Source organism: Silurus aristotelis (assembly GCF_946808225.1).
Source record: "Silurus aristotelis genome assembly, chromosome: 2".
Taxonomy (NCBI): domain Eukaryota; kingdom Metazoa; phylum Chordata; class Actinopteri; order Siluriformes; family Siluridae; genus Silurus; species Silurus aristotelis.
Window position 1 is genome coordinate 13,542,081 of NC_139575.1, and position 21,545 is coordinate 13,563,625.

General features: G+C 37.2%; 2 protein-coding genes across 3 annotated transcripts in view; both read right to left on the reverse strand.

The window, feature by feature from the left end:
* The window catches only part of sned1 (sushi, nidogen and EGF-like domains 1), a 107,668-nt gene extending 89,378 nt beyond the window's left edge, over positions 1-18,290 (reverse strand). The window contains exon 1 of the mRNA XM_083568628.1: positions 18,287-18,290. The gene's annotated coding sequence lies outside the window, so the exon portion shown is untranslated. The remainder of the gene's footprint in view (positions 1-18,286) is intronic.
* Positions 1-21,464, reverse strand: part of crocc2 (ciliary rootlet coiled-coil, rootletin family member 2) — a 58,095-nt gene extending 36,631 nt beyond the window's left edge. The window contains exons 1-8 of one of the 2 annotated variants that reach the window (XM_083568416.1): positions 21,253-21,464; positions 20,205-20,352; positions 20,012-20,130; positions 4,848-5,015; positions 4,634-4,717; positions 4,403-4,509; positions 1,227-1,371; positions 470-576 (exon numbers count right to left, since the gene is read on the reverse strand). In XM_083568416.1, the coding sequence (XP_083424542.1) occupies positions 470-576; positions 1,227-1,371; positions 4,403-4,509; positions 4,634-4,717; positions 4,848-5,015; positions 20,012-20,130; positions 20,205-20,352; positions 21,253-21,300 (926 nt within the window). In that variant the 5' untranslated portion in view covers positions 21,301-21,464. Of the gene's footprint in view, positions 1-469; positions 577-1,226; positions 1,372-4,402; positions 4,510-4,633; positions 4,718-4,847; positions 5,016-11,774; positions 11,837-20,011; positions 20,131-20,204; positions 20,353-21,252 lie in introns of those variants that run through there. The other variant, XM_083568417.1, reaches the window with a different exon arrangement.
* Positions 21,465-21,545: the final 81 nt, after the last annotated feature.

A 21,545-nucleotide genomic window follows, 5' to 3' on the forward strand; every position in this document is an offset into this window, starting at 1 on the left:
AGTATTGGAACTCAGAGCAATCACAAATTCTTATGTGACTAAAGATAGCGTGTGTCCAGCTTTTGGGTTCAGTGCACTCTCAGGAAATCACGTTTATAGCTGAAGGGAGCCAGATGGTCGAAGTTATTAGGCTCCATCTCGTGACCAGGGACCGAGCTCTTTGAACATTGTCGTGTCTGAGCAAAGGCCTTGAAAATTCTTGGCCATGTGTTGAGTAATCCTTATTACGGCAAATTACTCAACAATGATCACAGCATTTACACACGACACAGGCCAAGTCCTCATCCGGCTCTGATGGATGGCCCAGCATTAAACCATGGGGCACGCCAAGCATCACTTTTCCCATGAGGAGCCAGTGAGCTGGGTGACCCCAGTAACCCACTCAGCTTTGATCCTGGGCTGGGTCGGGGAGAGAATGGGGCTTGAACTGTAGGAGCAGCGCAGTTCTGGCAGCATGCCATACACTTACCTGTCAGCAAAAGCCCTGAGCTGCGTGAAGGTGCTCCTCAGAGAAGCAGCCTGGCGCCAGAGAGCCCGACAACGTGCCTGTTCACGGCTCAGCCGGGAGGCAGTCACCTAACGAGAGAGATGCAAGGAATTATAGATGGATGGGGGGTTGATGAAGGGGAAGAGAGAATATGTTTGATATGGAATCATCATATGGTCAGCAGATTTAATTCTGAAGGCCCAAATAATATGTCATGTTTAAATGTTGCTATTGCATAGCAGCCCCATTCCAATACACTGTGTTGTGTTATAATTAATTTAATGAAAGCATATGCACATATTTGTGCAAAGATATAAACAAGTAAATGTTGAGGAATATACACTCCTTTCAAACTGCTCTCTGCTTCTCTCATGCCCTTATGCACATTCAAACACACAAATAAAGCACACACATGTATAGTAAAATGCGCTCTTCCTGACTGTACGTGGCTGAATAAAAAATTAATGTTGCCAGATGTTTGCTCACTGCAATGAATTCTTGCTCTCTTTGTTTTTTCCGAATGACTGGAATGTTTTCACAGGAAACAACAGCTGAGAAAATCACAACAATGATTTAAAACAGTGTCCAGACTAACAAAACAGGGACCAGGCAGGAATTCCACAAGTTCCAGAGTTGAGTTTCATTAGGTTGGATTGAGGAAAGATTTTCCTTGAACTGAAGAACTGCTTAAAAAGCATACAAAGAAGATCTTTCCTTCCTTTCTCCATTTCCATCTCACCTCCTGTTCTCTATTTAATTGCATTTCTTTCTGCTCTGCCTCTTCTTGGGCCTTATGGAGACTCTCTGTAAGGGCCTGGTTGACTTCGTTGGCTTGGTCCAGTTGTTCACGGAGCAGGGCGTTCACCTTGGTCAAACTGGAGCACCTATGGTAAAAAAAAAAGTTTTAGAATTAGAACACCAATGCCAGCCTGGCACTGCCACCTGCAAAAATCTAAGCCATCAATTCCACACAACCCTCTTGATGACTCGTACATTTATAAGCTTGTAAAGGCCTGTCTAACGATTAGTGCAGCCAGCCATGCTTACAAAGGGGAATGCATGTGACAGTTTTATAAAGTCTATGTTAACCTTGAGTATAACTGCCAACAGAGATGTTTATCACGTCATTTACAGCAGTGTTTATATCATTAGTCAACACCCAGCTCCAAGCAGTGGTTACTGCCAGCAAAGTAGCAAGTATATGATAATAATGAGAACTGTAAAGGAAATAAGTATTGTAGGAACGTGGATAAACTGCAGACTGTGCATAAGTGGCTGATTATGGATACTAATCAGTGTTTCTGTGATTACCACCATAGCAATATGTAAGTTCAGGAGACAAAGAATGTGGCTTGGGATCCAAAAAAAATCATGGGGTTCATTTGCAGCTGCTTCCATTATGTCCTTGACAGGATTTGCATGATTATAAAATTTTTTATTAAGTTCAAGCTCTCTTTTCCAATACTTTCAAAGTGGATAATCTGCATTTTTGTAGTATTTTAGCTCAATACACTGTTCCCCTTCAAACTATTGGACTCACATGGTTGGTTTGTTCATCTCTGCAATACACAGAGTATATTTGGGGTTAAGCTATCAACTGTCTATACTTCTAGATGTGTTAACCAAGAAAATAAAGCATGGTGCCTTTTGTTTGAATCCACTTATAAAGAATATTGTAACATGTGACTGAGAGGTATTTAATGTTGCTTAGGTGTGCCCTGTTCGATTCTATTGTTTAAAAAATGTATAGCATTGAATGGCACAACCATTAGGCATAGCCAATAGAACAATGTGGAATGTCCTGAAAAAGAGACCACTGGTGCACAACCTACCAAACATCAAACAGGTAAACCCAGCAAACCACTGCAAAACTACAGCAGGTGATAAAAGAATCTGTGAAGGACATCACCAGCCTCCACTGTACATGGAAGAAGGTATCACAATACAACTTTTGTAGAAGAGTACAAGAGAAGAAATATACAGTAGAGGGCACAGCACAAGATGCAAACCATCAGCAGCAAGAATCTGAAAGTCAGAGTGGAATTCAAAAAGAAATAAAGAATTTAGAATTGACAGTTGTAGAATTAAGATTAAGCTCTACTAAATTAATGGAAAGGCCAAAACATGGAAAAAGAAAGGATCTGCTCATGATCCAAAACATATGACCTCACCAGTGGAGATGGAGGTAATGTTATGGTTTGGCCCTTTTAGGTTGGTTCTGGAACAGGCTAACTAATAATAGATGATGTAACTCGTAATGGTAGGAGAAGATGAAATTTCATAGAAAGTTTCTTTCTGTGAAATACATCCAATCTAATTGTGAGAAACCTAAGCATTCAGAAAGACAATAACCCAAAATACAGCAAAAAAAAACAGAGGTCTTCTTCGCCATTCAACCATTCAAACCATAAAGAAACCATTCAAAACAACTGAAAGAAGATGCAGTAAAAGCCTGGAAAAGGTGAATGCTGAAGTTTAGTGATGTAGGTTAGTTTGTCAACTTCATGCAGTTGTTGCAACCAATTATTTAATTTCATTTATTATGAGTATCTTTTTCAAAAATAAAAGAATGAACTGGGTGACACCAAAGGTGCCTTGTTCTAAATAGTTTATCATATCTACATGTATATAACAGGTACTGAAAGCTAACATACTGATCTAACATTTCATATTAAGCTTTTGATCTCAAACCCAAAAGTCTTCAGTGTGGAGCAAAAAAACAATAATTTTAGAAGGGTCTCTTCATCAAGAGGCTTTGGTATAAAATGAAAATTTTGAGGAAAAGCCATTAGCTACATTTGTACTGTAGCTATAATAAACTAAATGATGTTAGGTACTAATTATGAATCTTTTTAAAACAATTCTAGCTGGTAAGTGAATACTACTGTCAGTTTGTAACTTACCGGTACATAATTTCACTGTGCTGCTTTTTAGTGTTATAATACCTTTGTGGCCTAATTTGGTCAATGTTATAAATACCTAGACATCTATTATTATGTCTGTGTGTGTGGCCCTCACTGTACCAACCACAGCCTGTAATTTTAGCTAATTTAGTAGCCAGGTAATTTATTGAAAATTAGCTAAAGCCTGGGATCAAGCATTTGTAACCTTCTGGGTGAGCCCTGAATCAGTCAAATTTATAAGTTGCTCCAATTGGACTTACCCAGGAAATAAATATGAACTAAATGTAAATACTAACCCTGCTACAACCAAATAATTTGACTGGTGAAAATGTATCCATCTTGCAGAGAGAGTCTGGCAAAGCTGCAGTGAATAAGAGGTGAGTGAAATGAGGATTGGTTTTGTGCAGCCTCTGAGCTGCAGGTTCTGACAATGGCACTGTGAGCAGGGCAGTAAAAGGAACGAACGCCTGGCAGGCAGGCAAGCCATAACTGCTTCAATTAAAGGTAAGCGCCACAGTAAATCACCTCCCTATAAAGGTCGGCTCTGGGAAGTGCTGTTAATGCGCACTGGCAGGAGAGGAGAACAGGGCCCCTCTAACTGAGCTTGACAAATTGGATATTGAATATTTTTTCCTAACGTTAATACTTGTGCATGTACTCTGAGAGCTATAAGAGCACTTCAGCTCTCCTTAATTATTTTTTGAGCAGCACTCCAGCTTTTTCACCTAGTTTGTTAAAGATTAAATAAAAGCAAACAATAGATTATTTTAAATTGCGTTCTTGTTCTTACTTTTTGAATGTACAACTGTGAAGCTGCTCCAATGCCTAAATAGCTTTTTTTTTCTTCACATCTCTCTCTCTCTCTCTCTCTCTCTCTCTCTCTCTCTCTCTCTCTCTCTCTCTCTCTCTCTCTCTTTCTCTCTCTCTCTCTCCCTCTTGCTGCCACTCTTTCAATTCCTATTTTTTTCTTGCCTTTAATATTCTACAGCTAATTTTTTGTAGAAGTGCTCACCTCTGCCGCTCCTCCTCCAGCAGGGTAAGTTTGCTCTGTGTATCCAGGGTATGCTCATGCTCTGAGCGCTGTAACTGCTGGGCTGAGGAGTCCAAGTGAGACTGGAGCTACCCAAACACAAAAAAACATACAAGTTCATAGAAAATACACCAGAACAAATTGGACTACACAACATAAGTGAAAGGTGCAGTTGGATGAAAAAGTTGAAGTGGGAGCTTTAATGTGTCATACCGAGAGACGCAACTTTTCCAACTCGGATGTTTTCTCCAGCACCTGCTGCTCCAGGTCTCCAGATCTCTTTTTATACTGAAGCACCTGCAGAGTAACAATCACACAGTGATCATAAACAAAATAGCATTCAGGATTTGGTTCCAAATACATTAATATGTAGAGAAGATATATTTTATGAAGATATAAGGATGAATATTTGTGTTCCTTGATGGACCTTGGCCTGAAGTTTATGGACTAGCTGGGCCTGTTTCTGCTGGCTCTCCTGGTAGGCCTGCAGTCTGAGCCTGTATGCTCGGCTCTCTTCCCGCAGCCTCTGATTCTCTGCACCATACACACTCTCCTGGTCTGATTCTCCCGACTGCAGAGTCAACATTTGCTCCAGCTGAAAAGACATACATGTACACTGAAGACACAACCAAATAGATGGGTTGGTGAAGATGTGGACATACAAACATCAATCGATGAAGTATTGTAGTATTAAGCATAATTTTTAGAAGCAGTCTAAATATTTTTATTTATTTTAAATGCTTAATGGTTTATATATTTTGCATTAGTGGAAATTTCCATATGTAAAAGTCAGATGTCCAAAAATAAAAAAAGGAAATAGTACAGATAAATGTTTATTTGGAGGGTTTTATCCATTGAACCACTGTTCAGATAAAGCATTACTAATTTTGGGAAGTTCTCCAGAATTAAATGGAATGGCTCTGGCTTTGGGCTACTGACTAAAGGATAAAACACAAAACCACTGAAATGTCACTGTTTGGTCCTTGAGCAAGACCATTAAGCAATAACTGCCTCAACTGTAAGAACTTAGTCATTTATTCAGTTGTTGTTGTTTTAATATGCTATGGTGTTTTTTTTGTTTTTTTTTTAGATTAGTGTATGTTCACTGATAGAGAAAGTCATAATTCTTTATGCAAATGTTACTGTACATTTACATTGGTTGCCATGAAGGGCTTATGTAATTGTCATATCGACAAACAAATGTTACACTTAAATAAAAAGGTACCAGAAAGCTTACCAGTTCAGCAGCAAACATAACCAACATTGTGTAAGTTTACTTATGGGTTCATGTGTATTCAGTGCCAGAGCACTGAAGCTAGTCCACTACAGAAATAATGCACTGATTCTTGCCTTGACTTCCAAGTTTGACTTGTAGGTCTTCAATCTCAATGTCTCTTAATCTTCTCAAAGCTGAAACCCCCCTCTATGCCTCCTCCCCTTCTCCCCCAATCCCCAGCCTGGTGCCAGACACCACGTCCCCAGTAACACAAACCACATGTTCAACCAAACACATCAACAATCTAGCCCAGCTGGCTGAAACAAAGTGAAAAAGGAGAGAGAGAGAGAGAGAGAGAGAGAGAGAGAGAGAGAGAGAGAGAGAGAGAGAGAGAGAGAGAGAGAGAGAAAGAGAATCCCCTGTATTCACACACACACACACACACACACACACACACACACACACACACACACACACACACACACACACACACAAAAACACACACACAAGTCAAAGCTAACAGCTAACATCACCCAAACTGCTGAGCTGACAACACAATCCCCACCCAGCTTCATCTAGTGCTATTAAGCTGTGTAGCAGTCTCACTAAGAGGCTTGGACAATAGTCCCCCTGTTCCAGCTTAGAGCCAAAGGCTTCCCGTACCTTAATAAAACATTTTCAAAACAGGCGTTCTGAGAGCTTTTATTCCATCCACTACAAAGCAGGGTGAGCATGCACCCGGCCTTGGGCGGTTTTTCGGGGTTCAGGGCTCACAAGGGAACAGGGGCTTGTTTTACAGTCCGTTGTTAAGGTGACAGCTATTTGTGAGCATGAAGGGAGTGAAAAACATGGGCGGAGGACAAGAAGGAGAAAGAGAGAGGGAACGAAAGAAGAAAGAGAGTGAACAGCTGTGTTTAAAAGCTCCTCTGGAAACAGCTGTGTGCAACACTATCGATTATGTGTCTTTTAAACTATTTTGGCGCAATTGTAGGCAAATTGTAGCTGCGATCCACAGAAAGGCAACTGGGTTTGTTTGATTTAAAAACATAAAATAAATGTCACTCGTGCACACGCTCAGCATTAACATGTTTTAACAGTATATACGGGTCACTGCTGCTGTGTAGATCCAAGGAGACTTTAAAATCCAAGGATGCATCAAAAAGGCTTTTGTGTATTTGTGCTTCTCTGGGCATACAGAACCATGTATACATATCTTCAAATTCAGCATTGACACTGCATCCATTTTTGTTAGAATTTAAGTTTTCTTAAAATACAGTGTACTTTTTGATGAATTGGATGATTTAGGGACAGACAGCAATATGCTTTCCTGTTACGAAAGTAAAAAATATTTTTCTCTACCAGTTCATTTTCTATACCTACTGATGCATTTTCACAATGAAGCTTTTACACAGTATTTGATCTTAGACATGTCCTTTACCTAGGTTGATAGAACAAAGGGCCAAATAAACTATACAATAAGTAAATGACAGTCATCTGGGATTCCATTGGGGTGGCATGCAGCCCATCAATTTTCTTTTCTTTTTTTTTTTTTTATTTATTAAAAGAAAAAGTAAACAATATATAAAAACAAATATTTGAAAAATGTTTGGACATTTTCCATGATCTGTAAATGACTCACAGAAAAGAATGTTGCTGTATGAGTATGAGATGTAAAACATATTTACACATTCATGCAAAAATAAAATTATTTCTATCTTTACAATTCCCCAATTACACTTCCAAACATTTACCAAAATATCACATCTAGAGTCAATTCAGCTTTACTGTGATGTCTCTATCTGTAAGAGGTTCAGAAAATCATCACTTACTCACATGAAAGTAAGCTGTATATATTATGTACCCCAGACTGTGATCTATACTGGTAAACTTGTAAATTTAAAACATTTGAAGTGGACTATGGCTGTACTTCACACATGGATTGAGGTATAGCTTCAGAATGCCATACTTGTAAAGAAGTTTTTTTTTTTTTTACTGTATCACACAAACTGTGCATGATGTTAAAAGCCAAAATAGTGGAACCGGTGAATCTCAGAGCTGCAAGCTCAGTAACATTAATAAATGCATTAATAATTAATTATTTGATTAATTTCAAATTAAATTAAGACTCATTAGGTTTGGGTCAAGAAAATGGTATGAAAAATCCCAATTCCATTTTACCCCCCTCCCCCCTCCAAGCAAAAAAGGCAGCTGTGTACTGGATAAACTGTTGTGAAAGGGTATAAGTAAACAATAGTCCTTTTGGTTGACTGTAACTTCTAAAACACTTTGAAACTTGGCAATATGAAAAAGGCCTGTTTAGTGTGTTGAGTGCCTTTGTTAGATGTGTGGAAATTGATGAGATTCTTGCCAGAACCTCACAACAAAGCCGGCAATGGCACAGTCGTGTTTAAACACATGATTTAGCTGAATAGTTCTTTCATCAAGGTACTTAAATTGTAACACATTCTATCATAAATATCACTTTCAAAAGTAGTTAAAAATCTGCAGGAAAATCTACTCAGGGCCTCATGCACAGTGTTGATAATTAGATGCAATCATCTAATACGTTGCATTTTTATTTTCACTTAAAACTCCTTTAAAGCGATATTTAAAAGAGATATTATTTGCACATTAGGATTGCACAGCTTTTACACATATGCACATATGAGGACTAGTACACTACTGGTCAATCAAGTTACAGGCTTGGCCACTCGGTTTAGGGCACCACTTGGAATTTGGATCCATAGAGATACAGTCATACACAATTCAACAGGGCATTTTTTTTACAGGATGTGTCTTTTGGAGACTTCCAGTTTTAAGACAAGAATACTGCAAGTTATATGTTTCCCATTTACAAGAGAATTCTTTCTGCATCTTTCTTGGTAACAAAGAATGTATAAAGAAAGCATTTGGGACACAAGAGCCTGACTGGGTCATCCATTGATCCACTGTTAGTTCTACACTAACATGCAATTCATAAGGCAAAAGGCTTCCTAGGGGTGTGGTTTATATTGCCATATGGTTTCAACTCAGTTTTTTTTCTATTAGTATACAGTCCCTCTATCCTTCCTCATTTTCAATGAAGCAGAGGCCTTGCATTGCCCTTTCCAGTATGTTTTGCATTAGTGATTTTATATTACTTAATATTTATGATTTGTGCCACTCCTTGTATTGTCTCATTTGATAAATATTTCAAAACACATCAAGGAGCCGCAGTGACTTTGATTCATCTGCCAACAACCGACACGAGAACAGTTCCCAAAGCCACTGAAAACTCTCTGCAAGAACGCCAAAACTTGTTGCCACAATATTCTGTTTCAGCTTCCATGTGTTCGTAAGAATTGTGTTCTGGAATGACCGACTAGTATGAGAGCAAATATTTTAAGCATCATGTCCATATTCCATGGCCAATTGGAAATGTATCTGCGTTCCAGATATGAACTTGCTCTTATCTTACTTATATCACCCTATAAAACCTGGAGCTCTTTGTAACCCAGTCTAACGCTATCAGGGTGTGGCATATTGTCCAGGGTTAGGATTTTCTCGGGTGCCATTGCAGAAAATCTTTCAACAGACATGAATTACTTTACTTTTTAAATTAAGAAGAAGAAGAAGAAGAAGAAGAAGAAGAACAGTAGTTTACATGAAGATCTGATTTGTCAGTCAATGACAGAAAACTGTTGTATGTATGTTTTTGTCATAGTAAATTAAGCTATAAAACTGTAAAATAAATTTTCATCCTGTTTATATGTAAAGCACATTGAGATTTTGACATATGCTATATAAATAAAGATAGTGAAAGTCATGTCATCATTATCAAGAGAAACAGAATTTCTGGTTATGCCATGCCAACAAATGGCATGTTTCCCTTTGTTTCCCCTTGATGCCACATTAATACTACAAAACCTATTTTAACTGCTTGGCTCCAGTTGGATACGTGTACATAGAAACGTGTTGGATTTTAGAAACATAGTAACAGACTTGGTTTCCTCAAGTCTTCCTCAATATTATGTAGTTGAGTATTTGAACTCCACCTTCTTATAAAATTCTCTAATCTAATTAAAGGTGTTGTTTAATTTTCTAACGCAGCAGCAATGACAATAAGGCCAGCTGCAAGGCAAATTACAGGATTATATTAATGTAATCACTCTGTTATGCTCTGGTTTCTGTAGTAACAACTTACACAGAGAATATACATCAGAATCTACACCTAATAACAAATCACTTATTTAAAAAATGTGTTGTTTGACAAATAAAAACGAATAATCTGTAAAATGCCATATTTTGTCTAAGTGTCAAAGGGAGTGCAGCTTACAATAGCTGCTATATAGAAGTGAACAGGAACTTGTTTCACAGAGAACACAGCATTAAATTAAACTGAAAATAAAGTGAGCAAATCAATTATATGTTGATTAATAGACTATATCTTTTTTATCTTTTGAAAACTGCTGTGACATAAGTGGAATAGCACACTTCAGAGCATGCAACTATGCAAGAATTCAGTGTGGCATCTTTTACGCCATATTGTGTCATGCTGTCGTTGATTATTTCCCAATTATAAGCACACCCCTGTGATTTATTGGTTACACAATGGAGTTCAACATATCCCCTGACTCCTTTTACACGTGAATTTCAGCTAAACATGCTTTCTGTTCTTTTTTTAATAATGACAAAATGTGTTGAAATTATAAACATATGCTGAGAAAGATAAAGTTTAGGTTGACAGAGTGCTGAAATATTCTTTTAGGTGACCCATAAACTCAGCTCTAAAGAAAAGATGGATTTACACTGGACTTTTCAGTAAGTATTCATATCCTGCATTTAATTAAGTGGTGATACAGTGTATTACTTAATTCAGTAGCGAACAGTGCAGCTAAACATTCCTTTGGACCAGTAAGATTACATGCATTTTCTTGAAACCCAGAGTAGAAAGCAAGATAATGAGGCAATCGTCCAGCATCTGAAGGGTTACAGCTGCGTTTGTTTCTCGCTCTGTTGGCCAGGCCCCAGAAGCTTAATAAAGGAAAGTAATGTAGTGAATTATCTGTCAGATTCCCAAACACAGCTGGAGCTTACATACAAGCCATCCACACATGTACACACATACATACACACACACACACACACACACACACACACACAAACACACACACACACACACACACACACACACACACACACACACACACACATACACGTGCACTTCTCTCTTGTACCGCGCTATTTAGTTCTAACAGCCTGCCCCTTTCAAGGTCCTGCTGTCAGAGCCACTCCAGTGCATCGATTGTGAAAGCTGTTTTTGCAGCATCACTGAGGGCAATTGCACAACAAAGATCAACAAAGAACGACCCAAACCCAGGACCCTGACATGCAGGGTTACTATAAAGTACTGCTGCATTCATATTTTTATCATTTCAGTGCCAACACAGCTGTGGAAAAGGCGAACTTAAATGTGAAAAAGAGACAGGCTGACACACAAACACACACACACACACACACACACACACACACACACACACACACACACACACACACACACACACACAGGTGTATGAATCTGGCATGAAAATAACTAACTATTTCAGCTTGTATGTAAAGCATGCAAGCAAGCACAAACACGTGAATATAGGTACACGCTGCCCTCTATAATATAAAAACATTTGTCTCTTATTAATAATGTTTAATATGAAGTGCAAAAAAGAATTTCAACTCTTCAGGATCAGTAAATGATCCCCTTGTTGGGGATGTCCCTGACCATTTTTTTTTACTTTAAATACAGTATGGGGCCGGCCTGGTTGGCCCCAAGCCACGTGCAGCAGCCCACGTATTAACAGACTTACGTTCACAAGAAAAACAAACCGAAGCAAGCAGAAGCAAAAGCAAGAAACCTTCTCACACTCCCACTAACAAAACAGCCCTTATCACCATCTGCCGGCTTTAACCAAGCACTCTCACAGCAAAACAAAGAGGATTGCTAATATCCCAATCTGTTCTGTGTCAAAAAGTGTTAAACTGGTCTGCAACACAAGGGTAAACAAACAAGTTACAGTGCAGTGAAGCTAAAAACAGTCATTACATTTTCTGATTTATATACTTTGGAATTTAAAAGCACGGTATTTTTCTTCTATCTTTACTTACATTTTTTACTTTATCATATATCACACTTTGTCTTGAAATCACTCCCACATAAAAGCAGACAGATTCTCACAAACTGTACCTCAGAGTTCTAAAATATACCCAGCAATCCCCTGACATGCACCCATATGCACAAACTGACACACTCCCCCACACATAACACAGGCATACACATAGAGTGGGCGCCTGAGAAAATTTAAATCTGGCAGAACTCCAGTATCAACATAGAGGGTTCAAAGGTCACCCTGACATGCTCCACAGCTGTGTGAGATGATGCAGCTTTGCAAACTAGGTCATGCTTTATCCCAGTTCAAACTGGGTCAGAGTTTATCCTGGTTCAAGGTCAGTGCTCATGGGTCATATGAAACCATTGTGGCTCCTTCAAACAACAGAGGTCAATTATCAGGACCAGATTAGCTGAAAAAGCTGAAAAAAATTTTTTTTATTCTTGTGTTTTTAAAAAGAAGGAGGCCCTGTAAAAATTGGGGGTGGGCTCGCATCTCTTTTTTAATTAGTCAAATGTTTTCCCATGGGTCACAATGCGTCTTATTCTTCTACAGTTCTTTCCTTGAGAGGCAAGCAGGACATAGACACCAAGGCTCCAGCATCACCACCACTTTTTTCCAACTTCATCAAGATTATCAGAACAAGACATATTGTTACATATGCAGAAGACATCAACATTGTGCTGCTGGTCTCTGAAGAGGACAAAAACCTCTGCCAAAATTCCAAGCAGTGAATAAATCAAAAATCACTAAACGTGCAAGATGACCTTAGGGTCATAGTCTGAACACCTTCTGAAATACAAATGATAGCAGAAACAGGAAACAAGTTTCATATACACCACACCAACATACAGAAATCCAAAACTATTGCATTTCCTAAACACTTTATTGAACATATATGAATTAACTTGTCATATGTGCATATATATTAAAGGCCAATTCAAGCTTCCATGTTAATCTTTATAATTGCCAAGTGATCTTTAATGGCAACTTAAGTTTTATTTCTAGTCACCTTTTTTAAACAAACCTTTTTCAATGCTCTTTAAAATGTTTATCTATTTTCACTTTGATAACAGTTTCCTGTATTACCCACAATGATGTACAACAACCTGCAAATAGTGATGCTGGAAAAAAAAAGTATGAAGCAGTAGTGCGTTAGTCCTTTAGTTTTTTCTGCTTTCAAACCTCATTAATCAGTTAAGCTGAGCCTCTGGTTTAATTTATATTGCATTATATTGTAATGTGGAAATTTGTTTTTCAATACTTCTATGTTGAAGCGCTCAATAAAATAACATTTAATGCAAAGTTTGTTTGGTGCAAATATGGCAATCTAACTTCTCACAGGAACAAAATAAATACAGCACCAGACAAGAAATTAGCATTAAAATCATTAATATTTTAATATAAACACACTTAAGGTGATTTAGGATGCTGTTTTCCTCCAAAGGCCATACTTAAGGGTTTAACAGGGTTCAACCTCCAACTATCACCTAATCACAATCTTGGACTGGCAATTCTTGCAGGGTCTTGCTACTGTTGAGAGGCATCAATCACATGAAATATGGTCTTGGTCTAATTTGGATGTTTGTATATATAATGCTTGTATTTATTTTTTGCATACACAAACTCTTAAAAAAAGAGATATTCTTCTATAACAGGCGTCTTAAACTCCTCAACAAATTGGCTGGGGGCCATTGCTGTGATTGACATCTCATTGAAGGGCCATTTTAACATTTAAGCAAAACAAGAATGGTTAATATTCCTGGAAATTTACTTTATTTGCTGAGATGTTAGCTCTCATCAAATTCTATTATAAACATATTTTTGTCAAACTTAAAAAATGTACACAGCAGTATATATACTTTTATATATATGACCACTGCTCTAGAGTATAAAGCTTAATCACAGGTGTGAATGAAGCCATCTTGTAAAGACTTGGTCTCAAAAAAATTGCTGAATTTTAGTCTTGATCTTGACTTCAACTTTGTGTTGAACTCAAATATGACTTTCTATCCCATTAAAACTCAGGTTAAAATTGATTAGTCCTGGTCTTGGAATTGACAATACAGTCCTACAAATTTCACAAACATCAGTCAATGATTGATATTTTAACTAAGATGAGTCTATGACAGTCTGCAGAGATTTATAAAAGGACAACCGTTGAAGGAATCTCCCGCATGTCTTCTCTCTGTAATTGGCCACCCACACACCATGTGAGTTTATGTGAAGAGAAAAAAATGGTTGTATGTGCTGCAGAAGAGGCACAATCTCTCCCTAATTTGGCCTCATTTATTTCAGTGCTTCCTGATGGGAACTTTTTACGTCTGCCCTGAATAAGTTAAATACCATTATATTTTTCATGAGGGTAACATTATTAAACAATACAATAAACAAGGGATTCCAGAAGGGGATAGAAACAGTGACTCAAAAACTAATAATTAAAAAAAACGAGGTTGTAGCTCCTGGTGATAAATTTCAGCTGTATTATACTGCTCTACAGACACATACAGTAACAAATGAAGTGGCTCCTGTGGCACTAGAAGACAATGTCCATGGAAATGGCAGTCATGGGAGCTTCATGGAAGGGGGAAGCATGTAAGGGTGTAAGCTTAGATGGCTCACCACATACTGAAAGGTTAGCATCAGTCATGCTACTAAAAGAAGGCATTCACCACAGTATGTTTCTCTAGGGCTTTGCTTGCTAAAGTGTGTTAACATAAGTGCACAAGCACACTGCCAAGATGCCAGAAGATGATGTGAAAATGCTCTCAACTGCGTGTAAGCATGGTCAAGACACACACTTCTGGCACGCTAGCATTGTTGCAAATAAGCCATGTGACTCAAAACATCCATAATGCCACAATCTAGAGACTACTATGTAAGAGAAGTAGAAAATCTGGACTCAAAGCCCCTAAAGTGGATAAAGTTTAAGAGGAAAAACATATCTGCAAACTCAAAGTCAATGACAGTCCAACTTCTGTCTTTCACCCTGAAAAATTACTAATAAATAAATACTGTAAATAAAATTCAATATACAGCCTATTTTTTTTTTTTTTTACCAGTCAGAGTATTTCAATTTTATTTATATCACAGACACTAAAAAAAACTCCAATGGCAATGTGCAGCACTGCTGTTCATTAAAAGCTTAGGCAGCAAAAAGCAGCCACTGTTATCACAAATGGCAGCTTTGTGGCCTGTGAAAAATAAGCTGTTTCTTCCACAGTCTCAAGAGAGGTGACCTTCTCTCACTCGCCTCCAAAATGACATCCCAAGTGTGAGGGAAGTGAAAGAAAGCCAGGCAGATGCAAGATTCCCAAAGAATTAGTGTGAATGAGAATAAGTAGCTGTTAAGAGAGTCTTCATGGATTTCGAACATAAGCATGAACTCCGGTACATGTAACTTAACATATGTCATACATTAATGCAATATTTATAGTGTGTCAATCAACATCCCTTATATTTATAGAATACCTATTAAATATTAGAACAGGTTACTGTTATAAATGTTATTTGCTTGCAAATGAAAATACTCTATATGAGTACCCATACAAACATTTGAAAAGGTAAGCTAAAGCATTGCATTTGCTTTGCATAGATCTCAGTATAAAAAGATTATTATTACTATCAGATAATCACCCCTTTATTAAATGTTTAATAAAAGCCTCCTCATAGAAAACACATCAAGTCCATCACCATTTTCAATAGAGTTGTTGAAAATACAATGATCTGCAAATCTCATAAACCCATATTTTATTTACAGTAGAACATAAGAAACATCAAAATTTTAAACTGAGAATATGTACCATTTTTAAGACAAAATAATGTAATTAAGAATTTAATGTCTGCAACATGTCTCAAGAAAGTTGTAACAGGGTCATGGCGCCACTATGTAACGTCCCCTTTTCTGTTAACAACAGTCTCTATATGTCTGGGAAACGGTTTAGACCAGTTGCGGGAGTTTGGGGAGAGAAATGTGGTAGATACAGGAGTCTAGCTGTTCAACAGTCCTTTGTTTTTATGTTATATTTTACATTTCATGATGTGCCAAATGTTTGGAGAAAGCTATGGGCTGCAGGCAGACTGGTTCAGCACCCAGAATCTTCTACTATGAAGCCATGGTGTTGTAATAGATGGGGGTTGAGGGTTAGCATTATTTTGCTTACATACAGTGCCAGTGAAAAGTTTTAATACACCTTCTCCTTCCATTTGGTTTTTCCATTGTCTTTATGCCTAACAAAGACACGGTGGTTAGAACAAAAAATCTAAAATTTGGACTCATCGGAATACAGAACAGTTTTCCACTGATCTAATGTCCGTTCCTTGTGTTTCTTGGCCCAAACATGTCTCTTCTGCTTGTTGTTCTTCTAAAATAATGGTTTCTTTGCTGCAAATTCAACCATGAAGGCATGACTGACGCAACCTCCCCTGCACAGTAGATGTTGAAACATCTCTGCCACTTGAACTCCAAGAAGCAATTATGTAAATTGGTGGTTTCTGAGGCTGGTAATTCTAATAAACTTTTCCTCTGCAGCAGAGGTAGCTCTTAGTCTTCCTTTCATGGGATGGTCCTCATGAGAGCCAGTTTTATTATAGCTTTTGATGGTTTTGAAAACTGCAAAGATTTTTCAGATTGAATGCACTTTTTTTCTTAAAGTAATGATGGACTGTTTGTCTTTTTGTCATAATAGGGATTTTGACAGTAGCAGTAGTAGCACTAATAGGGCTATTGACTCTGTGCTCACCCTTTTCTCTTCACAAGACAATTGATAGTCTAAAGCACATTTAGCAGGCAAGAAAATTTCACAGATGACTCTTAAAAAGGCAAATCTGTGAATTACAAACCATTCCAGGTGACTACCTCATGAATCTGATGAGAAAATGCCAAGCTTTCTTCAAGGTTAAATGTAGCTACTTTTGACCATTTAAAACATACTCTTAACACTTTATATGTTCAACACTTTTTTGTTTACTTCATAGTTTTATATGTATTCTTTTACAATTTGTATAGGTTCAGTATTAATGTACGATGTTGAAAATAATAAATTAAATTAAATAATACATTTATAAGCAACAAACTTTTCTTATACATTCCGTCATTATAATCTCTTTATCTCTGTAAAAGCTGTTTTTTTTCTTCAGAATCATAACAATGGGACAATGTCCATTGTTAAAAGCACTATACAATTAAAACTGATTCGAAAATAAAGAGATAACTACTTAAAGAGAAGGTGTGTCCAAACTGTTGAATTGTATTGTATGCAAGGCCTTCCCTGAAAAAGAAGTAATCTGGATGAAAGCATATGTTGCTCTAAAACCTATATAGATCTTTTAACATTGATGGTGCCTTTACATGTTCTATAGGCACTAATGTACTCGCATACCATCAGAGATGTATGCTTTTGAACTGGGCACTGATAACTAGCCAGAATCATTTCACGTTTTCGTCTGTCAACAGAAAAGTTTTCCATTTTGCCTGAGTTCAATAAACTTTGATCAAGAGAAGATGATGAGGTTTCTTGGATCATGTTCACATATGTTTTTTTTTTTTTTTTTTTTTTGCATGACAAATTTAAAACCTGTATTTGTGGCCAACATGGCAAATTGTGTTCACAAATAATGCTTTCTAAATGTGTCTAAAGATTACAAGCATCCAGTATTGATTTTTGCCATTGTCCCTTGCACATAGAGTTCTTTCCAGATTCTCAGAATCTTTTTATGATTATATGTACTGTAGCTAATGAGATAGTCAAAGTCTTCGCAATTATATGTTGGAGAATATTATTCTGAAATTTTTCCACAATTTGTAGACAGTTTTTTGCTGATTTCTTCAATCTTTGATTCTGAGAGAATCTGAATCTTTAATACTCTTTAATACTTTAAATGTAATTAGTTATAAGTTTCAGAATGATTCTTCAGCTGTTTCTTTTTAGTAACACTTAGATTTATAGACTTTATTTGCCTCTGTCCATTTGTGGCCATCAAAATCAAAATGACATTGTTTTCCTTAACATTTTATGGTTTTGGGAGTTCTATTGTAATTAAATATGTGTTTATGAGATTTGTTGATCACTGCATTCTGTTTTTATTAAAACTTATTTTATTTTTTTTTTTATGAAAGAACTCTGTGTGCAGGAGGCTACGGCAAAAATCAATACCGAATGCTTGTAATCTTTAGACACATTTAGAAATCATTGTTTTTATTTACATTTTTTCCTTAAATGACTTAGCATTAGCTTTATATGGATTAAAAGAACTGTTGCTATTAGAATGTAATGAATTTACAACTTCTGACCAATAAGATTTGATAACACCAGTGTTTCAGCTAATAACAGAGACGTATTCAGTAGAATCATGCAAATTATATAGAACTGTAATATTAACCTCAGAAAATGATACTGTTGAAAGTTTTTGCATAATTTATCAAAATATATTATAAATGTAAAAGACTATTTTAACCAGAAATGTTCAGGTCCTGTTGATTTGCCATATTAAAGCTAAATGTGTTCAAACAGGAGTAAATACATTTTGTTCAGTGTGACAGTTTTTTTTTCACAGGGCCATTTACTGCTCAGTTTGTTTATCAAAACCTGCAAATGGGCTTCCCCACTTTGAAAAGAGCAAAGTATATGCTGTGCACATATTCCATTTCAAAGCCACAAGGCTCTTCATCGCTCCCCCTTTCTGACAGAGAAGCTCTGTGACTACTTTCCTTGATCACTGCTTCATGCACATGGCACACACATCACCAGCACTTAATAGTGAAAAAGCAAAGGACAGGAAAGATACAACCCACATGGCTAGTTTTTCTTTTCATATTATTAATGAGAGCGTAACTGAACATGGAGACAGAAAGCTTGATTATATTTAAACATCACAGGCCTGAAAACTACCCCCAGGTTACAGCAGATGAGTGTCAGAATGCAGCCATTGTTTCCACAGAGGCAACCTCGTAGAAGAAATAAACAAGAGGTAAACATTTTTAACAGACCTACACTAAATAAAAAGAGAATAAATGGGCCTTTTTGATGACACTTCTACCACTGTGTATCACATCCATGATTTACCTACAGCAAACTGACATGAATGTGTAATACAAATGAAGTACTGTTTTAACATACACTGTATGGAAAAAAGTACTGGTACACCTGATTGTTCCAACCATGTGTGATTCTTCCCCAAACTGTTTTCGTAAAATAGAATTTTCTCATCACTTGAACTACCATTCAAACACAACCCTGTTCCAGCCTGACAATGCCCCTGTGCGCAAAGCCAGCTCCATTAAGATATGCTTTACAAGGGTTGGAGTGGAAGATCTTGAGAGGCCTGCTATAGAGTTTTCAACTCCACTGAACACCTTTGAGATTATTTGGAATGTTGACTGAACCCAAGGACTCCTCACCCTATACCAGAACCTGACTTTACTAAGGTCCTGGTGGCTGAATGAGTGCAAATCTCTACAACAACATTTTAAAGTGGAACATCTTCCTAGAAGAGTAAAGGTTATTATAATAGCAAATGGTAACCAAATCTGCAATGTGATTTTCAAAAGGCACATATGAATATTATGGTCAGATGTACACAAAACCTTTGTCCATATATTGTATATAGATATAGGTTTTAACATGAATTCATCTGGGTAAAGTGTTGCAGTCATTATGTATAATAAAGCTGGGTATTCAAATATTGTTTAATGCCCAGAATGCCAAAAAAAATTATCTGGATCAGGCACACAAGGCTATGTCAGGTTATAAAGGAAAAAAATACCTCATACCAGCTGAACATTCCGAAAGTCCAACAATAATCAATAAAAAACTAAGCCTAAAAAGTGAGATCTATTATCTATTATTTATATCTATTAATTTAAAGAAATTATAGAAATAAAGAATTATATAAATAATATATAATAAAATACAAAATAGTTTAACAATTTGTGTGGTAAAGACATCACATAACCATCTTGCTACTTATAATAACACCATCATGATTTATTCTTTGAAAAAGCAAAAAAGAGGATTTATTTTAAATGTAAAGAAGAAGAATTTGTTAGTATTTGTTATGGATTGGTCTAAGACAGAAGGACACACTGACAAAATGGAAGAAGTAAAAGTATGAGCCTCCCCTTCAAGAGCTGTCTTTATTTAACTTGTTGCTTACAGTAGTTTCACTTCTTCTAAGTCAGAGGACATGAATGCACTGATTGAACATGTGTATGAGGATTTGTGTACATGTTCCTACCCTGCTGGTTAAAACAGCTTGCTTGCCGAGCATCTGGTCTCTGTCCATACGGGTCTGTGAAAGCAGATCCTTTAGATGCCGGTTCTCTTCCAGTACACTATTCCCACCAGCACCAGAAACTAGGGGGACCACAAGAAAGCTCATGATATACGGCACACTGTTACTATGTTCCAGGGGCGTCTATTGATTTTACCTGAAGGTCCATCGGACAGGTTTCGGGTGATTATCTGCCGTATGAGTGCAGGAACCGGTGTTAAAAAAGAGTCCACATCATCACTTTGTACAGTGAGACCCTTCTCCTCAGTGCTGCTGTCTGGGTTGATCAGAGATTCCTCTAGTTTCTGTAACATCACCAACACAGTAACATGTTTCTGTAATATCAACAAGATAGAATCACATTGATGTCAAGCTATATAAGTAGGCATCTTCTTCCAACTATCCAGACTCTTGGAAGAGAGAGACAGTAGCAGACTGGAAAAATGGGCGATTTTTAAAATCTTCAATTATCCAGTTTGCATGAGCATGTGCTCATGATTCCAGATTCCAGGTTCATTGCTGAACAGAGTGGAACCTAGTGTGGTTTTTAGAAGTTGTAGCCCAAACCACCACCAATTTGATGTTGTGTAAGCTGGGATGCTTTTATTTGACTTACTATCTCTTCCCTGGCAGCTCAAACCAATCTGGAAAATGTCCTTCGATCTCTCTTACCTTAAATGCATTTCTACCAACAGAACCGTCACTCATAGGATACTTGTTTTTCTTTTTCTTTCTTTCTTTCTTTCTTTCTTTCTTTCTTTCTTTCTTTCTTTCTTTCTTTCTTTCTTTCTTTCTTTCTTTCTTTTTTGCACCATTCTGTATAAACTCCAGAAACTGTTGTGTGTTGTGTGAAATTCTCAGATGATCAGCAGTTTCAGGATACTCAAACCATACCCAAGTCCACATTGTGATGGGACTTTATTATAAACATTAGGTGAAGAACTTTACCTGAAAATGCATAATTTCTGTATCATGCATGAAACATAATCGGCTGATTAAATCACTTCATGACTTTTTCCTAATAAAGTATCTTTTTTGACTGCTTTAAAATTGTACTGCACTTCGATCATTTGGATCATCCTTACCTTGGTGAAAAATTCCCCTGCCTCGTTAATATTAAAACAAATTCTCCTGCCTTTGCATGAACACACCAGCACTGATTTGCAGTAACCTTCCTGATTTAATTTCCCAAACAATTCACGCACCTGAATCACAGCCTCCAGTCCGGCCGAGGACTCTCCTTCACAATTCATGTGGAAATGGCCTTGGACGGAGTTAGACTAAAACAAAATATATATTTTTTTGTCTTAACGCAACAACAGCACTTGAAAAACGTATTTCTGTAGTTCGATGTGACCAAACAAAACTAGCCCAAGTGCAAACAAACAGGAGCCTTCAAATGCAAATAAAAGCTGGCCACCAAAAAAATGACCAAAAGTTCTTCAAAACTTTCGGAAGCTACTACAATCATAGCACAGCTCCAGGCGGAGTTTCACGG